Source organism: Pelophylax lessonae, assembly GCF_965119305.1.
Source record: "Pelophylax lessonae genome assembly, chromosome: 3".
Lineage (NCBI taxonomy): Eukaryota > Metazoa > Chordata > Amphibia > Anura > Ranidae > Pelophylax > Pelophylax lessonae.
Genome location: NC_138770.1, coordinates 558,069,290 through 558,088,875, shown reverse-complemented (window position 1 = coordinate 558,088,875; position 19,586 = coordinate 558,069,290). Strand labels below are relative to the sequence as shown.

The 19,586-nt window shown below is 40.3% G+C and overlaps 1 protein-coding gene across 4 annotated transcripts in view; it reads left to right on the top strand.

The window, feature by feature from the left end:
• The window catches only part of LOC309549163 (sodium/calcium exchanger 1), a 469,142-nt gene that overhangs the window by 353,351 nt on the left and 96,205 nt on the right, over nucleotides 1–19,586 (top strand). For all 4 annotated transcript variants that reach the window (XM_082249230.1, XM_082249227.1, XM_082249228.1 and 1 more), the window contains exon 4: nucleotides 4,642–4,659. In XM_082249230.1, the coding sequence (XP_082105356.1) occupies nucleotides 4,642–4,659 (18 nt within the window). The remainder of the gene's footprint in view (nucleotides 1–4,641; nucleotides 4,660–19,586) is intronic.

The window sequence follows — 19,586 nt, the reverse complement described above, 5'->3', positions numbered from 1 at the left end:
CATTCTCTATAATGTAGCACATATAAAAAATATATGAAACCTTTTACAATGGTCACAGCGGGTGGGCAAACCTTCGGAATCGGTTGTAGAAGTTTTGCTCCACCCCTGGGATACCTAAAAAGGAGGAATACTTCAGCCTGCCAGCATAAATGAATTAGATCTAGGTAGAAATGCCCTTTAATTTTCTTTTTGCTGCTGCTGTTCAAGGCAGGATCATTTCTGGTATTCCCCAAGCCAGCAATGATAAATAAGATTTGTGATGTTGGCCTTTTTAAAAGATAATGCAGTCTGTAAAGTAATTTGAAAATCACACAGACCTCATAAAACTACAGCAAGCACTGTGCAGCATGCTCGGCTCCAGCATTAAGAATGTCATTTTTTGTACACCCAAGGGTTCTTTAGATAATAACAATGCAATTTACATCACATCATATGGAACTGCATAAATGCACTTTGGCAAGAGCGCTTACAGGATATGTATTATATGACACAGCATGACTAGTAAATAGCCAAATAAACACAGGGAGAATTAATGAGATGAATTATATTTTTTAGGGTTCTCCTGCTGCACTGGCCATTGCATTGTCAGAGATGCTACCTTGGTATTTTTCAAAGATAAAACTGTAATTTTGTGCTGTAGAACAGAGTAAACCATGAAAAATTGAGAGGAATTGATTTTTTAATCAAAGATAAAAAAGTTGAGATAGCCATATGGAAAGGAAACTGCTTAGCGATAAATACGATTCAAAGAACAGAAAGGAACTCAATACTGCTAAATAAGGCAACAGATGGCTAGTAAATGTGACATAGCATAGATGAGTTTAATAAAACAATACAGATATATTGTATATATAGTATATACTGTATATACTGCTGCTAAGTGGCTGATAAATAACTGAAAAACAAAAATGGAAAAGGTTTATTTATTAGTTGGCATAATTATGATAACCCCTGTATGAGCCACACAATATATCAAATAATCTGTGAGATGATTCAGGTAATCATGCATCCCCCCCAATTTAAAAAAAAACTGATTGTTGCCCATCTAATACTGTGTAATAGTTATCATTAAAAGGGCTATAATATATATAATATGAAAATATGCATACATACCGTACATACAGTGTCTGGACTGTATGTACGGTATGTCTGCAAGGTCATCTAGAGCCCAGGGTGAACATGCCAAACTGAACCCCCCTAAGATGTATGAGATTTATGTGTCAGCAAAAATCCCCCCCCCCCCAAGAAAAAAAAAAACATTGAGCACCAATCTGCATGCTTAGCTCCTAAGCATAAATCCCCCCTCCTCCATGTACAAATCCACCCTCCAGATGAAATCTCTCTCCCAACACAAATCTATGCCCCCCCCCCCACCAGTTCTCCAAATCCCCTCAGCTCAAATGCCTCCCCCGGCAAAAAAATGTATCCCTCCTAGCACAAAGTCCCCCCAAAACCCCCTCTTCTAGCACAAATCATCTTGCCCCCACCACCCCTCCCCACACAAATCCCCCTAAATCACAACTCATATTTCCCCACATTTCCCCTCCTAGAACATTATTTACCCCCTGCCATCTCCAAAATTGCCCCTTCCAACACAAATCCCCGCCCCACAATCTCCTTGTGGCTCCCCCCCATGATACCACAGTGCCTAGGGCAGCCGTCCCTCCTGCCCAACCCTTGTCCCAGCCCTGCATACATACATACATATGTGGATTATATGTTATAAAAACACTGTGCAGCTTATATTTGGATCCATTAGTTAAAGGACAAGTTCCCTATGAGTAACCTTGTCCTTTAGTAAATCCCCCCACCGTCCTGCCTATAACCTGCTGTGGTAAATACTTACCTTCCTCCCCATTACATTGATCCTTATTGTGAAGCCCTGTCTAGTGTTCTGTGGTCTTTCCTCCAAAAACATCCCAGCCATCTCCTCTTGTTGCTGGGCATGTAAGCCGTGGCCCTATTTATTCCCGCAGTTATCCAGATGTCTTACGAATTACATCTCCCACATAGTAATGAGTGGGACTGCAGCAAAAATGAGGTGTAGAAAGCCTGTGAGGTGCTGAGCAGAGTCACCCAGTAAACATCTTTGGAATGGGGAAAATTTTAAGTAGGTAAGTATTTAAAAGAGAAGTTTGAGGTTATGAAAAAGCAAACATCCATATTCACCTCTATAGTGCAGTGTTAGTGTGATGCTGCAGCTGTCCCATACCCCCTCTAAGACTAAGAACTGAGCAATAACATGACCGCCCATTCAGCTCTCGGCCTACTCGGACCACAGAATAGGAGAGACGTGACTGTCAGTCTCTGCTCTCCACTCTGCTTCTCCAGCACTCACTGGAGCACTGGGCTGGGAACAGCCACATGCTGGAGTCAACTATCCATGAGGCAGCCGGACAGATCCCACCAATATTGTTGGGATCCTTCCAGATGCTGGAGTGGCTCTGCCTTGTCAGCTGATAGTAGATCACAGGAGAACAAAAGTAAGTGTATTCTTAGACCCACTAGAGAAGTATGGACAAAAAAGCTTTGGCCATACTTCTCTTTTATTATAGCAGGCTGAACTCATGGGTGAAGTTTTTAAAGGAAGTAAACTTTATTTTTCACCCATAATTATATAATCCAACGCGTATACAAAATACACAGACCTATTCACATCAGTCCATACCCCTAAAGAAGCTTGTAAAGAAAAGCCAAGAAATACCTCGCTGATAACCTTAACCGAAGATCATAATAGAGCAGCCAGCACAGCAGAGGACAGTCTGTATACAAAATTAAAACAATATGTGCGGCGCTATTATATCCTAGATAGCACTAGTGATTGAAAAAAAAATGTGCATAGAATCACAAATCAACAATGAATAGATGATAATATCAATATCTGTTATCACCACAAAAATCTATAGTTTAACTATATAAGTAATAAACCACTTGCCGACCAGCCGTCTTATAAGTATATATATACTTATACAGCAGGAGGTCAGCTCTGTCCTGCAAAACGACATACCTTTATGTCGCTTCGTGAGATTTTTAGTGGAGGCGCACTCCGATGTCCGCCGGGCACCCCGTGGAGCTATTCAGCCAGCTTCAGAGGTCGTCTTGAGTGTTCTGGTGGGGGAGTGTCCCCCTGTCACAACACAATAGCTCAGCGGGGGAGATCGATGTACTAACAGCGGCTCCGACCGGAGCTGTCAGTTTTTTTTTTTTCGTTCAACCTACTGAGTTGAACGAAAAAAAAAAACAAATGGTGTGTACTAGGCTTAAGTGTATTGTATAAGATACAATTCCTGATCTGTCTCTGGTCCTTGCCTAAAAGCCCAGTCTGACCTGTGAGATGTACTTGAATACCCTGGACTCATTATAACCCATAAAAGCAGCCTACAGGTGTCCACCACAGATACAATTGTCTATAGTAATTCCTCATTGACATTTTGATAATTGGATATGCCAAAATACTTTAGGAAATGCCACCAATGTGTTTATGATTAATTGTCTATATCACATGTGTCAAAAACAAAGCCGTGGGCCGAATCCGGCCCTTCAGGCCATTTCATGTGGCCCTTGCACCCAGTGGGAGGGGTGGAAGTGAGATGTGAACAGCCTATGAAAGAGAGCTGATTCCTGCACAATTTCTGCACACCCCTTAACTGTGCACACGTTACGCAGCGCACCACTGAACTCTGCACTCTGCATGTAGTGCAATCCTGAACTCCACACACAATGCACTCCTGGTATTTATTGTCCCTTTGAGATCCTCCCACTGTTTTATGGCCACACCCATCATTCGATGCGGTTCGGTGGAGGCATGGTTGAGTTCCTGCACCTATTCTCTGAGAAAAAAAGCCCTGCATAAATATATATATATATATATATATATATATATACAAAACTTACCCAAGCTCTACTGCCATATAAATGATGTTAAGACAGAGTGTCAGTGCTCAGGCCATCCAGTCCACTGTAAATAAATCCAACAAAAATCCGGCAACTCGGTGCTTCTTCTTAAAAGATCCTTTATTGATGCACAACAGCAAATACAATGTCCATTTATGCTAAATGGATCTTGTATTTGCTGCTGTACATCAATAAAGGATCTTTTAAGAAGAAGCACCAAGTTGCCGTCTTTTTCTTGGATTTATAAATTGATATAGTCTGTAGGACTGTACAACTGGCCCTTTGAGGACAACCATAATACTGATGCGGCCCGCAATGAAATTGAGTTTGACACCCCTGGTCTATATGACTGACACTTGTACAATCTGTGGCCAGTATTTAAGCTCAAGAGAGCTCAAATGATGGCAGGTACAATGTGGAAGATTGACCATTCTACAGCAAATCAAAGTAATAATTGATTGGCTGGTCACCGCACTTGCTGTGATCTGATTTAGGTCATTCGATAAACTCTCATGTTATATCTTATCCTGCTTTTATGATCAAAAGGAAGTTAAGATCATAGGTCTGTGCTTAATTGACTAATGTTCATGACAGTGATCACAGGAATAGGAACTTTAATTATTATGTTCAGCTAGAATTTTTATAGTAAGGCTACAATCTCCTACTGTAAGTGCATGTTAAATAAGACGTAACCTTATCTCACTAATTGTGTTCTTTCTCTCTGTTTTTGTCTTTCATACGCTTTAGGTGACTTTACTATTACGGGTAAGTGGCCACATTCTTTTTTAGGTGCTTGAGTTGTATGGCTTTGTTCATTTATTTTGAATTTTTTTATTAATTATTATTCTTATATTCTTATATTTTTCAAAGGAAAAACGTTATTTGGTAAGAGGTGATGTTTGAAAATTGTGGTGTTCTGCTAACACTAACACCTGAAATAAAACAACAGTAGTATTATATAATTGGAGTGGATAGCGTTGTTAACGTCACTAATGCTTGAACAGTCTATTAATGATTGGTGTCCGGTGTATCTGAGCATGTTTTATTAATCTTTATTTAATATTTGTATAACCTTGGTGGTTTAGTGCTTAGTATTAGTGTCACTATCACACTGGTGGCTTAGTGTACAGTATTGATGTTGCAGTGGCAGTTAGACATTGGTCATCAAGTGGTAACATCACAAAAATAGTTTAGCGTTAGCGTCATGGTGGTAGTTCACGTTGAAGTGTACCTAAAGCCACAACTTTAGAGAGTAGACAAAGGTGATCAACTTCTGTTTTTTTGTACTGACTGTGTCCCCATTGGGGAGTTTTACCCTCACTATTTTGCCTGCTTCCTGGTGACCATTGTACCAGAGGGCCCTGGGACAAAGAGTGAATGAAAATATAAGGGAAATAGAAGGGAAATCTTTTAATATGGATGATTTTCCTGGTGACAACTATCTTAAGCCCCCTACACGCGATCGAAAATCAGACGACAGATCGCCTGTTTTTGTTTTGTTTTTTTGCATGCTAGTCGCACATCGAAAATGAAAAGTTTACCTAAAATTACGAAAATTCTTCGTACGACAGAATAAAAAATCAGAAGTGATGTCATGTGTTGTACTGTATTTGTATAGTATTTTCGAATGACAACTGTACTGATTAAACGAAAGGTTTCGTTCAAGAAACATTTTGGTGCTTGTCCGATCAGATAATATTGGATAAACTCTGTCGTGATTGACTCTCTAAAGCTCTGTACTAACGATCCAATTATCGTACGATCGATTCGAAAGCGTTATTTTTTGTCCGAATTTCGGATCGTGTGTACGGGCCTTAGGTGAAGATTTCACTTACATTGGAGAGATTTTATCTAATTTCCTAGGCGTATGAAAGCGAGCGCTGGTGAAATTAAATATAACAACAGCGGCTAGCACCAAAAGGTGAATATATAACCTTCAAATACCATATAAACAGAAAGTGCAGCGCTCGATATGTGATCTCAAAAGAAAAACAGTAAATAAAATATATAAAAATCTAAATGAGTGCTATAACAAAATGTTACAAGATGTAAATAGTAGCCACGAACCAGGCTATAGTGAAGAAAAGAAGTCCGTAATACTGTAATCCAAAAGATAAAATATAAATCCGTAGAAGATAAAGGTGTCAAACAGTCACCAAATGTAGATGAAGAGAAAGGGGCGCACTGGTTGTGCATACACCTCAAGTGAAATGACCACCAATGTAACTCAAATGAAGAAAACAAAGCTCATACCGTGCTCCCCTCCACTGTGCCAAGGCACTCACCGGAAATCAGATATAAATACACCTTACATCCAAAGCAGGTACCGATGTAGCGACAACTGAGATCACTCCCGCAATCAGAAAATGGCATCATTACCCTCTCACATCCAGTGTGGGCAAAGGTTGCTGGGATAACTGATAACCACTCAAATCATGCCCAAGTCCCAGATATGCTGCATAAAAACGCTCACAAACAGGGCCAAAAGGTGCCAATATAGTGTGGTATTTATTAAAAAAGAATGTAAATTACATGTACATGTAAAGATAAAAAATCATGACTCACATATGGAGACCATTGTTCCTATGAAAACAGCGGCCAAGATGCCAGTGTGTAGGCTCCCTAAGCGTATTTTGATTAGTTTGCGCAAAAGTTAGCGTCTATAAATTAGGGGAAAGATTTATGTAATTTTTATTTTATTTTTTTTACTAATAATGGCGGCGAACTGCGACTTTTAGTGGAACTGTGACATTGCGAGCGGACAGATCAGACCCCTAACTGACATTTTTGACACTTTTGGGGGGACCAGTGACATTACTACAGTAATCAGTGCTAAAAATATGCACTGTTGCAGAAATAATGACATTGGCAGGGAAGGGTTTAACCTAGTGGGTGATCAAAGGGTTAAATGTGAGCCTATGGGAGCTTTTACTAACTGTGGGGGGAGGGGCTTGTGAAATGACCATAGAGACCTGTGATCCTATATAGAAGGATCACAGGCACTCTGTGATCATTTCAGAGAGAAGAACGGTCAGAGGTGTTTACAACAGCTGACCGTTCTTCTCTCTCAGCCGGGAGCGATCGCAGGTGCTCGGCGGCAATCGCGGGTGCCCAGCAGCAATCGCGGCCCTATGCATCGGCATCCCCGCTGCCAAGTGGGGGGAGGAGCGTGCCAGCGGCAGCGTGCACTCGCCCCCTAGCAGCAAGCACGCGACTGACGTAGGGCTTCATTTATTCGCGCAGGAGGGCCAACCTGACGCAGTAAATGTGCGGCGGGCGGTCCAGAAGGTGTTAAAGAAAGCATCTGTAGCAGGTTCCATACAGCTAGGAGATAATGCACTGCAAGCTCTCAAAAAGGGTATAAGGTAAAAACAACAAAATTAATCATTAATATCACTGAAGAATGGAAAACCTAGTATTTGTAAACCCTTACTGTGTAAAACATACTATTCAGTTTATAATAGAAATAAAAGGCAAAACATTTGTCTATACATATAAAAAACATTATAAATACCTTTTTTCCCCTTTTTTATAAGCAGTACCATACCCTCTGTTCTCAGCTGCACATGGAGTTTTGAGAGGTGGGGAAGGAGAAACAACAGCACATGGGGGGTGCCAGCACATGTCTGATCATTGGAGGAGAGCAAACTGAGGACTGACTATGCTGTGCTCTCATGCCTAGTGTAGTCAGGGTTAATTAGGAAAGTAGGGGGACTGGCAGCAACACCAGGGATTTCACACAAAGGAAGCAATACAAAGATAACATGATACTTTGTCATACAAGTATATGAAATAGGAGGCACATATCAGGAATGGGTTGACATATTCTTTATTGCTGAATTCTAGAAAGAAACCTAAATACACAGATGATATACAGTATATATATATATATTTTTTTTTTTTTTTTTTTATATGAAAGCTATTTTACTTTATCAAGAATTTGTATCTCTGCTAATTTATTCTTGAGGTTTACACAGCCCTGTCAAATATTACAGCCGTTTTGAAAATTGTGTAATTGTATTGCTGTAGGACTAGGTCATAGGTGCAGTTATGTTTGCAATGGCTTGAAGCCCTCCAGGGAACGCTTAAAGCTGGACTCTAGGCAAAAATAGCAAGGTAAAAAGATAAAGTTTAATAAGAGATCCAACATACAATAACAAAATTAGCTTTTGCTGAAAGTCTTCAATTTTAATCTGGAGATTTTCCAACAATACTTTTTTCTGCCCCTAGATGTCCCCAGTCCAATGGCTAGCATCATTCAACCCACTTTCTCTGAGCCCAGGTCATCCTGTTACTGGACAATGAAAGGAGAATCAGCGCTGTGACATGTTCATCTCTCTGTCACTTTGCTCTCTCCTGGTCAGTGATTATTGTCCATGCATGAACTAACTGGCTCCTTGTGCTGATTATTCCTCTTGCATTCCAGCTCTACTATAGAAGGACTGCAGGAGGCGTACACCACATCAAATTCAGATATTTATACTGCTTACATTTAAAAAAATAATTTCCTGATATAAAAATGACTATAGAGTTCCATGCGTCTGTGTCTTTTATATCTGCCTAGAGTTTATCTCTAAGATGGTGATTGTAGGTCAACCATTGGATAACACTAGGTTTTAAAATTAATGGAGTGTTCATTCTTCTTATAGACGTCTTTGACACTTTGCTTTGGTAATATAATGTTTTTTTTATACACAAGGCCCATTGTTAATGAAAAGACTACATCCTTATGAATTCATGTCCATTAAATGGCTGACTTAGCCATGCTGCCCCCATCTTTGACATGTTGTCCAAGGCAACATACCAGCTGGTTTCCATCAGTATAATAATGAATACAACCCATGCAAAAAGCAATCATGTTGGCAATGAATGAAAATGTATACACAACGCTTCAGTACCCATAAATGTATGAACCGTCAGTTATTGTTAGAGTATATTATAGAGTGTTTATTCACACACCTTCTACAGGAAACACTTGCTTTAATAGAAAGTTTCCAGTGATACAATGTAAACAGTTGACAGAAATAATTGGAGGGTGACTCCAATTTAAAAGCATTAGGGACGGCTTTGGACTTTTGTAACATAAAGCAGAGCACATTTGTGCAGTTATCATTATACACAGGAGCTGTTATGTGAAGTCGTAATATTACTACATTTTTCCCCAAATTTTCCATTTTAGAAGGTCACAGGAGCTTAGCTTTGTATGATAACTAACCCATATTTGTACTTTAATTAATGCATAAGAGCTCAGTCAGTTTAATAGCACTGAAAAAATCACATGCTAAATCCTTCTCCAAACATTTTATTAGAAACATATTTATTTACATTAACATAATAAATGAAAAGGGTTTACACAAAAATCTCTGATTTATCAAATAATGCACAATTAAGGAAATAGACTTGTGAATTTGGCCACTGCCATATCAGGGTACAAATAAACTTGCCAGATACAGATTAAAGCTCATCCGTTTCCTTATGCATTGACCACACATTGTTTCGTGAGTGCCTCTGTTGGCATCACTTGGCTTGACAAAAGTCAATTTCTCAATCAACTTTTGTCGAAGGAGTCCGGTGGAACATTTTTGGCCGAACAATCAGATGCAGGCATTGCTCAGGTATTTTGTAAGCTGCAGGTGCCAGCTGCCAGAATATAGTAGCCAGGGCTTTTTTTTCCTCATAGAAGAGGTGCAGGAACTCCCCCCTTCTGAGTCACTTCTTGTCTCTGCCCCCTACCCACCTCTGAGCAACTTGGTTCCACCCTCTCCAGTATGGCCCCTTTTAGAGAATACAGAATATTTTGTGGGTCTAAGTACTTTGTATAGAATTTGTTAATGACAACAAGAAAGACAGTAAAATAAATTCCCTGTAGCCAGCAACAGTGGATCCCCCTAGTAACAGTAGATCCACCCCAGCAACAACAGACTCCAAACAGCCAGCATCAACAGACCAGGGAGCCAGCATCAATAGACCCTCCTTCAACAGCAGATCCCACCCAGCAACGATTGACCCCCCAGGAACATAAGAACCTCCCCCAGCAACAACAAATCCTCCGCCAGCAGAATTAACCCCCCCTCACCACTTGCCATTACATACATTCAATGCTGGAGATGCTTGAGGTGCCACAACTGCACTCCCCCACGTTCCTTCTGAATAAAAACCCAGCCAGTAGCTGTATCATCAATAGATTCCCCAGCAGCCAGCATCAATAGAACCTCCAGCACACCCACAGCACCACTTGCCATTTCATACATTCAATGCTGGAGGAACCGAAACTGCGTTCCTGCTGACAAAAAAAAACCCCTACCAGTAGCTGTATCATCCATCCAGCACCATCACCTTTCTCGCCTGACCCCAGGTACCAAATCCATAGGCAGAAGAAGGCCAGCACACTAAAAAGAGAATCTGAAATATTTATTGGGATCTCAAGAAAACATGCAGGAAAAACCACCAACATTTGGATGATCCATTCCTTCACAGTAGGAGGCTCTGTAGACTTCCAATGCCTTTGTTTTCAGGCCTAGAAAAGAACTCTAGTTATTGCTTGCTTACTATCTTCCTCAACAGGGATGTCATCTATTATACCCAGCAGGCATTGATTAGGATGCTTTTGGATCTGAACCTGAAAGGCCTGGTTGAATATGATCAGTTTCATTTAAATCTTGTTAAAGAATAGCTAACAAGAATTCCAATTATTGCAACATTGCAGTTTACCGGTCTTTGGATGTGGCTGCATTCGTTTCCATTTTTCAGGCTCAGAACATTTTGGGCAAGTACAGAAAATACAGAAATGCAGTGCCCTTGTCACGTCATGTGAGCAGAACTGAAAGCACCAACAATGTTATCTTCCCTCAGTAAACTATTACCTCCCCCTACCCCTACTAAAAGACATGTTTGAAAGCAGCTTGGAGTCTCGTGTGAGCCCTTTTTCAAAGTGGCAGAAAGCTCACCTTGAGTAGCAGGGCCTGCGAGCTTCAAAATGTTGGTGGTTTTTACTGCATGTTTTCCTATTGAGATCCCAATAAATATTTAAGATTCTCCTTTTGATGTGTTGGCCATTTTTTTTCTCTAAAAATACAACGGGTATGGGCTGGTTTAAAGTCTGGTATTATGCACTTAGATGTGAACAGGAAACCAGGGGGGGGTCTATGTGCTATATAAATGATCATTTTGAGTGTGTATAGCCAAAAGAACACAAGTACTACATGGATGTGCATATACCTGTATACAGCCACTGTGTATTTCAGCCTGTCATTGATTTTGACAGGCTGCTGGCAGCGGGCTGCACGGTGCACCTGTGACTCCCGGGCAGAGATTTAATGTATGCTGTATGGCTCTCTTGTGGCCTTGTGCATGTACCCTTAAAGGCAGAGATTTGATTTTCCTATTAAACCCAATGGAATAGTTAATTAAAAACTGAACGGTGTTGTTTTACCACCATACTGTGAAAAATGCTTTTATGCCGCAAAGGTTTTCTGAAAGTAATAATACAATTAAAAGAAAGTAGACCAAGCTGACATTGTTAGAGCTTTGCACGACAGAGATCTATCTGCATCTAAAATAGATTTACCGTTATTAAACACTTGAGAATAAATCCTTAGAGTGCATTACTAAAGTGCTTCAAGCAGTATTTATGGAGTAAAAAATAAGGAAAGAACCATCATTTTTAATTAAAACGTTTTTTCCTTTAAAGTAAAGATATAAATGAGATTGTGCATCGCAAGAAGTAAACTTGCTGAAGGCAAATGTTATAAGCAAGTAGTCAATGTGAGCTCAGTGTGAATGATTCATGCTCATTAATGAACACATTATACTACTTAAAGGTATGTTTATTTAATATATGTATTGGAATATGATCTTTTTTTTTTTTTTTTAACAAATATATGATAAGCATTACAAGGTCCCGAGCAAAATGTTTTCCTCATCGTTTAGTCAATGGACATCAATACTGAACATGGTCTCAGTCATTAAGCACGGAAATACAAAACCTCCCTTCCCCTAAAAATCCTCATTGTAGATGACATGACGGCATTACCTTGTTTATAATATTCGGTCCAGAATAAGATCTCCCGGAGCTAAGCCTAGAACATCTAACCAGTTGGCCTAAAGTTTGTCAAATTTCCTGAGGCTACCCCAGTGTTGGTAAATATATTTTTCTAGTCTTATAGTGTTACCCATTTGGACGATCCATTCCTTCACAGTGGGAGGCTTTGTAGACTTCCAATGCCTTCGTTTTCAGGCCTAGAAAAGAACTCTAGTTATTGCTTGCTTACTATCTTCCTCAACAGGGATGTCATCTATTATACCCAGCAGGTATTGATTAGGATGCTTTTGGATCTGAACCTGAAAGGCCTGGTTGAATATGATCAGTTTCATTTAAATCTTGTTAAAGAATAGCTAAACCCAAGAACAAGAATTCCAATTATTGCAACATTGCAGTTTACCAGTCTTTGGATGTGGCTGCATTCGTTTCCATTTTTCAGGCTCAGAACATTTTGGGCAAGTACAGAAAATACAGAAATGCAGTGCCCTTGTCACTTCATGTGAGCAGAACTGAAAGCACCAACAATGTTATCTTCCCTCAGTAAACAATTACCTCCCCCCTACCCCTACTAAAAGACATGTTTGAAATCCAGCCTGGGTGGCAACAATGGATCCTTCTTAGATAAAGTGGAGGAGGGAGTGCAGCCACCCTAGAGCCAAAAGTGTGTTATTTACAGGACTACCAGTTGAAAATAAAGTATAAAAAGCATGAAAAAGAAATGAAAACAGCTAGTAAGCTGAAAGTTTTTTTTTTTTTTTTTTATAGATACATTTTAATGAAAAGTTTACAGAGGAAGTTCAGCCTAAAACTAACTCTAAATCTATTGGCAGCCACATTCAAAGACTAACCTATCTAGCCCTTAAAAGAAAAAATCGGTATACATATATTTTCTGAAGCCGATCCGGTCTCCAGCAGCTGGGAAGTGACACCACCCATAGAGTTACTATGGGGCTTCCGTTGTCACCTGCCTCTTCTGCACACTCCCACACACAGAAGCCGCCGCTGACAGCTGAGCATGGGACCGGACCGGAGCAGCTTCAGAAAGGGTATGTATAGTATTTTCTTTTTTATTTTACAGGGCTAGATAGGTTAGTCTTAGAAAGTGGCTGCAAGTTAGTTTTAAGCTAAAGTTCTACTTTAACCGCAAAAGTTTCACCCCCTAATGACCAGGCCATTTTTGTGCGATACAGCACTGCGTTATTTTCCTGACAATTGATCGGTCGTGCGACGCTGTACCCAAAAAAAATTGATGTTCTTTTGTTCCCACAAATAGAGCTTTCTTTTGGTGGTGTTTGATCACCTGTGCAATCTTTATTTTTTACGCTATAAACAAAAAAAGAGCGACAATTCTGAAAAAAAAAAAACAATATTTTTTACTTTCTGCTATATATAACATTCCCAATAAAAAAAACCATAAAAAAAATCTATTTTTTCATCATTTTAGGCCAATATGTATTCTGCTCCAAATTTTTGGTAAACGAAATCCCAAAAGGTGTATATTGATTGATTTGCGCAAAAGTTATCGCATCTACAAACTAGGGGAAAGAATTATGTCATTTTTATAAATTTTTTACTAGTAATGGCGGCGATCAGCCATTTTTAGCGGGACTGCAACATTGGGATGGACAGATCGGACCCCTAACTGACAATTTCGGGGGGACCAGTGACATTACTACAGTAATCTGTGCTAAAAATATGCACTGTTACTGTAATAATGACACTGGCAGGGAAGGGGTTAACACCAGGGGCCAATCAAAGGGTTAAATGTGTCCCTAGGGGGTGCTTTCTAACTGTATGAGGGATGGGCCTGATGAATGAACACAGAGACCTGTGTTCCTAAACAAGAGGAACACAGGATCCTTGTGTTCATAACTGACAGAACAGCGGTCTGCCATGTTTACAACGGCAGACCGCCATTCTGTCTCCACGGGATCGATCGCAGGTGCCGGGCTTCAATCACGGCCACCGGACCCACTGATTGGCTCCCCCTGTAGCAAATCGGCGTGTGCACCCTCCCTAGTGGTCCCCCGAAACGACGTTTAGGTACGTTGTTTCGTGGGACAAAGTCGACCTGCCACTGGTCGGCAAGTGTTTAAAGTAGTTCTAAACACAATCGTAAAAAGCTTGTATACATTTTTAGGTTAGTGTAATTTCAAAAGTTGTTTTCAACTAGGACAGACCAGTTCGTAGAAGCTGTAGACTTTTTGTAAAATTTGCCACACACCAGTTATATTTTCCTTACAGGGAAACTTGCCTTTCTTTGGTGCAATAGCCTACCTTATTGGTTATTAAACAAATTAGTTAAGTCTTTGCACAGCATTATTGGTTCTCTCTTTGGTGTCCTTTGTAAGGAATGCTATGCTCAGTAGGGGGGGGGGGGGGTGACAGATTTATATTATGGTCATAACAATCTCAGAATTTATAGCAAAGTGGTTCACTATTCTGTTACTAAAATGATTGATTTGCACCAGAATGTGCCTCCAAAAATAACACACGTTTGAGGTGACTGTGTGAAATGTACTCCTCTAACAAGTTCAATCTGACCATCTCCAGCATCATTCAATCAACATGTTTCATCTTCATTGGTTGCTTTACTAGGTAAACCTGTCTACAGAAAGGTTCATTTTAGAGATCATCCTTTTCCATCTACAGTAGTCAACATTGCAGGTATACATTTTTCTTGTGTTTTACAGCTAATAACACTAACACAACCAGTTTGTGTGTATTTTTTTACCTAATATTATTTTAACACATGGGGGTGGATTTACTAAAACTGGAGCATGCAAAAACTGGTGCAACTCTGTATAGAAACCAATCAGCTTCCAGGTTTTATTGCCAATGATAAATTGAACATGCTGTTAGAGGCTGATTGGCTACCATGCACAGCTGCAACAGATTCTGAGTCCTCCAGTTTTAGTTAATTTCCCCCATAGTTGATAGATGATTAGAAAGTATAATGTAACCAAAAAGCATATCAGATATTCTACAGCGTTAACCACTGGGGTTCCTGAGAGTCCAGGGTCACGGCACATGTTCTTGCTTAGAATTTACATGTTGTCAATCCATTGAATTGTGTGTTCAGTATCCTGCCTGAATTTTAAAAAATCATAAAATATAAATTTGCGCTATACTTGATCTCCTGATGTTGAATTTGTTAAAATTATTAAGTACAAAGTATGTTTCAGGTCTCAAGAGAAGAAATACGCCGGAAATGGGGGATTTGGGTGTGCCCAAGACAAAAAAATTCTTACAAAAGCTAAAAACAATACATTTTTTAATTGATAATGCAAAAACATACCCAAAAATGTAGTACAATAAAATTCCTGCACATATGCATGTATAAATACAATCCTCATATAGAGATGTTGGATGAACTCCGAAAGAGGTGCGGATTAACGCGTTTCGCCAACACTACAGGCTTCTTCAGGATCCCACTTCTAGTTCGTGTAAACCTCCACAAGCCATAAACAAACCATACACACAAAAAGCATCCTATTATTATGAGTCTTGGGAGGGCAGAGGGATCACAGGTCTAAATTTGAATGTGATGTTGAGTTGAAAATGTATTTGGAGATATTGACACTAAAACAGGTATCACAGAGAAATCCAATCTCCCAAGCAGTGAGTGAAAACATCAGCTAACAAACACCAAGCAAACCCAGTCAGGGTTTGATATAGCACAATGAAGCATCCATATCCCAGTGGCAAAACCCACATCCAGGAGTAGTCCCTCGTTCCCCTTTCTGCAAGAAAATAAATGCCAATAGATCAGTTTACATCAGGGCAGTGTGTTTTACAAGCGTTTTATGTGCATTTCCATTGAATATATTCTGTGTTTTCATGCAGAAAGTGGGATTTTTTTCTAAGCACCATACCAAAGACCCACAATTGTGAATGGAATCTAACTCCTATCCTAAATATAGGGTTCAAATTTAAGGTTTTTTAGAACATGTATATTGTGCAGATGGCGAATATTTTTTATTTTTTTTAGCTAAATATTCATCTTAAATTTTTTAAGTGTGGCTGTGAAAGATATTTGGCAAGAGTGTCAGTCCACTGTTTTCCTCCTTACATTCCAAACGATAGTATTAGGCCTCATACACACTAGACGTTTTTACAGCTGCTGTTTTTAGCGTCAGATGTTTTTTTCTGCAGCCAGTAAACTCCCCAGCATGTTATCCTATGTGTCCATGCACACATAGGCTGTTATCAGCAGTTTTTGACAGGGGCATTTTCTGGCTGGAAAAAAAAAACAGAACTAGTGGGATCTTAGAGGAGTTTTTCAGCTGTAAAAACGCTTCAACTCTGATAAAAGCTTAATAACGCAAAAAACGCGGCTATTCTGTGTTTATCAAGGTTTTTGAGCCCTACACTATTGTGGGAGTATAGTTTTGCTAAAAAAAAAGCTAAAAAAACGCTACATCTAAAAAAAGTTAAAAAACACTGAAAACCGCTTCTGCAAAAAAACTCCCTCTATAGCTTTCTACTGGTGTTTTGGTAACGTCCGGTGTGCAGGAGGCCTTATAGTCCCCACCTAAAAATTTTGAGGTCATACTTTATTCATTATAGTAACCCGCCTCTATAAGCTGATTTTTCTCTTCTGTGTTAAAGCTGGGTTCACACTGGTGTGCAGATCAAATGCAATGTCTGTGCAATACAAATGCAGCCATACTAATTTTATGGCTGAATTTGCATCGCATTCGCACCAAAATGGTGCAGAACCCCTTTTTTTGGTCTGCACTGGAATCGGATCGCATAGGTGTTTGCATTTACTAAACTACATGCTATTTCCTGGTCATTGACCCATAGAGTATTGGGCCTCATTCACATGGGCGCTTAACCTGTAATCAAAAAATAGGGTTGATTTACTAAAACAGGAAAGTGCAAAATCTGGTGCAGTAGAAACCAATCAGCTTAACTGAACAAGCTAAAGTTAGAAGCTGATTGGCTACCATGCAAAGCTGCACCAGATTTTGTATGCTCCAATATTAGTAAATCAACCACTATGTCCATTTGGGGTCACTCACCTGCATGGCTGTGAAATTGGGAAGTGTGACTGTGTCTGTGCAGCCACTGCCTTTCCATAGATATGAAAGGGCTGTCTCCAGCTGATTAAAGACACGGCCCATTCACAGACTACGGGTTTACTTTAACCACTTGACCTATGGAAGTTTTTTTTTCTTATACAAGTAATGGCAGCAATCAGAAACTTAAAGTGGGACTGTGATATTGCGGCGGACAATGTGACACTAACTGACACTTTTGGGGACCAGTGACACTAATACAGAGTTCAGTGCTTAAAATATGCACTGTCACTGTACTAATGACACTGGCTGGGAAGGGGTTAAACATCTAGGGTGATCAAAGGGATAATTGTGTGTCTAGCCAGTGTTTTTGTGTACTGTTTGTGCTGCTTTTACTAGGGGAAGAGGTGGATTTTAGTCCCTGCTTTGTAGGGACACCGAATCTATCCCTTTCCCCCTGTCAGAATGGAGATCTGCCTTGTTTACATAGGCAGAGCTCAGATCAGTGGGTTCCAGCAGACATCAAGTTCCCGGCACCCTCGGATCAGCTTCTGCAGCACGCACACACTCCCTGCAGATGGAAATGCAGGATAACGTATATATACATGATCCGGCGCAGAGCTGTTGCCGTGTAGCAGTAATACTGCTAACGGGCGGTCAGCAAGTGGTTGACGCATTTCATAAGCCCATGTCCAGATTTTTGGAACCCCTGCTCTCGCTCCCACCCACTCAAAAGTCCCCTACTCCTGCGTATTTATAAGAAAAATTCAAAATGTGTAAATGTCTTTTTATATTTCTAAATACACTGTCATATGATGTTCTGGGCCCAAGTCTTCCCTCTTCTCCTGTGTACAGGAAGTAGTGTCCTTCAGGTGTCTACATCACTTTCTGTGTGATGTGGACACCTCCCATTGGTTGTTCAGTCGTGGGATCAGGATCCAGAAGAAGACATCAGCAATACGGGACCAACTGGTGCGGCCAGATCTGCATTGCTGGATTACCAGTACTGAGCAGCATTCTTCTGTGAGCCCATGGTGGCTTGATGAGGCCAACAAGTGGCAAACCCTTGATGGCCTGAGCTCACAGAAAACCCAAAAATGGCCCTATGCTGGATCGCTGTGACAAATCTGCGGGGGGCAGCACCACAAATAGGGTGAGTATTGCAGCGGGAGCTGCTTTTTTATTTGAAGACCTGTACAGCAATGTATTTTAAAAAAAATAACCTGAACTTGGGCTATAAGGGCATAGTCATTCTGCTAATGTTTTCATTGTAGGCACTGAATACTACATTTTATAGCATTATCAATATGAAAAAGATATATTCAAGGAAGAACAAATGGATGGGGTTAGAACAGAATATTTAAAGGTGAAATTGACATAATAATGTTTTTTCATTTGCTATGGATAAAGCAGTGGATTACCAAGTATGATAACGTCATGAAATGAGGTTATAGAAGATTGGTTTTCTCTTCTTACAAACTTTCAAGGTTTAAGTCGGTATGCTAAGCTCCAGCACCTGGAACTCTTTATCAGTTCTCTGCACATTTCATTGTGTTGTTGTATTTTATTGTGCATTGTTTGCATCATGTACGTCTAATCCTTAATCTTCATCCATACACACATGAATAACAATGTGCAGCCGTTTTTAAATTTCCTTTTGTATCACGATTTATATAGAGAACAGCGTAGTTGTACTAGTTGTGGATTGGGTGGACTTGATCATTTATCTATGTCCACTGCAGGTTTGGGATTGGAATATTATAGCAAACCTGTTCAAACATTATTGCCAAGTGTAATGTAGATGGTAAAAAAATTCAACCTCTAAATGTGGGTCCAAAACTCTAGGTGACCTGTGCAAACGGAAGCCAGCAACTGTATTTGGTAATATATTACAAATTCATCTGGGCACCATCATTGGAATACCCTAAAGGTGTATTAAACCCAAAACCAAAGTGTTATATTAACACTTTGATGCAGCCTTTGATGTGGTGGCAGTATTAGTTTTCTTTTTTTAGTTTTTTTTTTCCCCTCTATTTTCACTAGCGAGTAACACACCTCCTGTATTAGAATGCCCCCACTTTGGATGACTGAGCACAGGGGGCACAGCAGATAGCAGTAATTGGGGGAGGGGGTGTTAAATGTAGAGCTTTTTTGCTAATAGATTAGATGCAGGAACCCCTCCTTTCCAAGTCACCCTATTGACTCCACCCTAACCCACCTCCAAGCATCGTTACTTGATTCCACCCCCTACCCACCTCCTAGCATAGTTACTTGACTCCACCCCTACCCACCTCCAAGCATCGTTACTTGATTCCACCCCTAGCCACCTCCAAGCATCATTACTTGACTCCACCGCTACCCACCTCCAAGCATCGTTACTTGATTCCACCCCTACCCACCACCAAGCATCATTACTTGACTCCACCCCTACCCACCTCCAAGCATCGTTACTTGATTCCACCCCCACCCACCTCCAAGCATCGTTACTTGATTCCACCCCCACCCACCTCCAAGCATCGTTACTTGATTCCACCCCTACCCACCTCCAAGCATTGTTACTTGATTCCACCCCTACCCGCCTCCAAGCATTGTTACTTGATTCCACCCCTACCCACCTCCAAGCATCG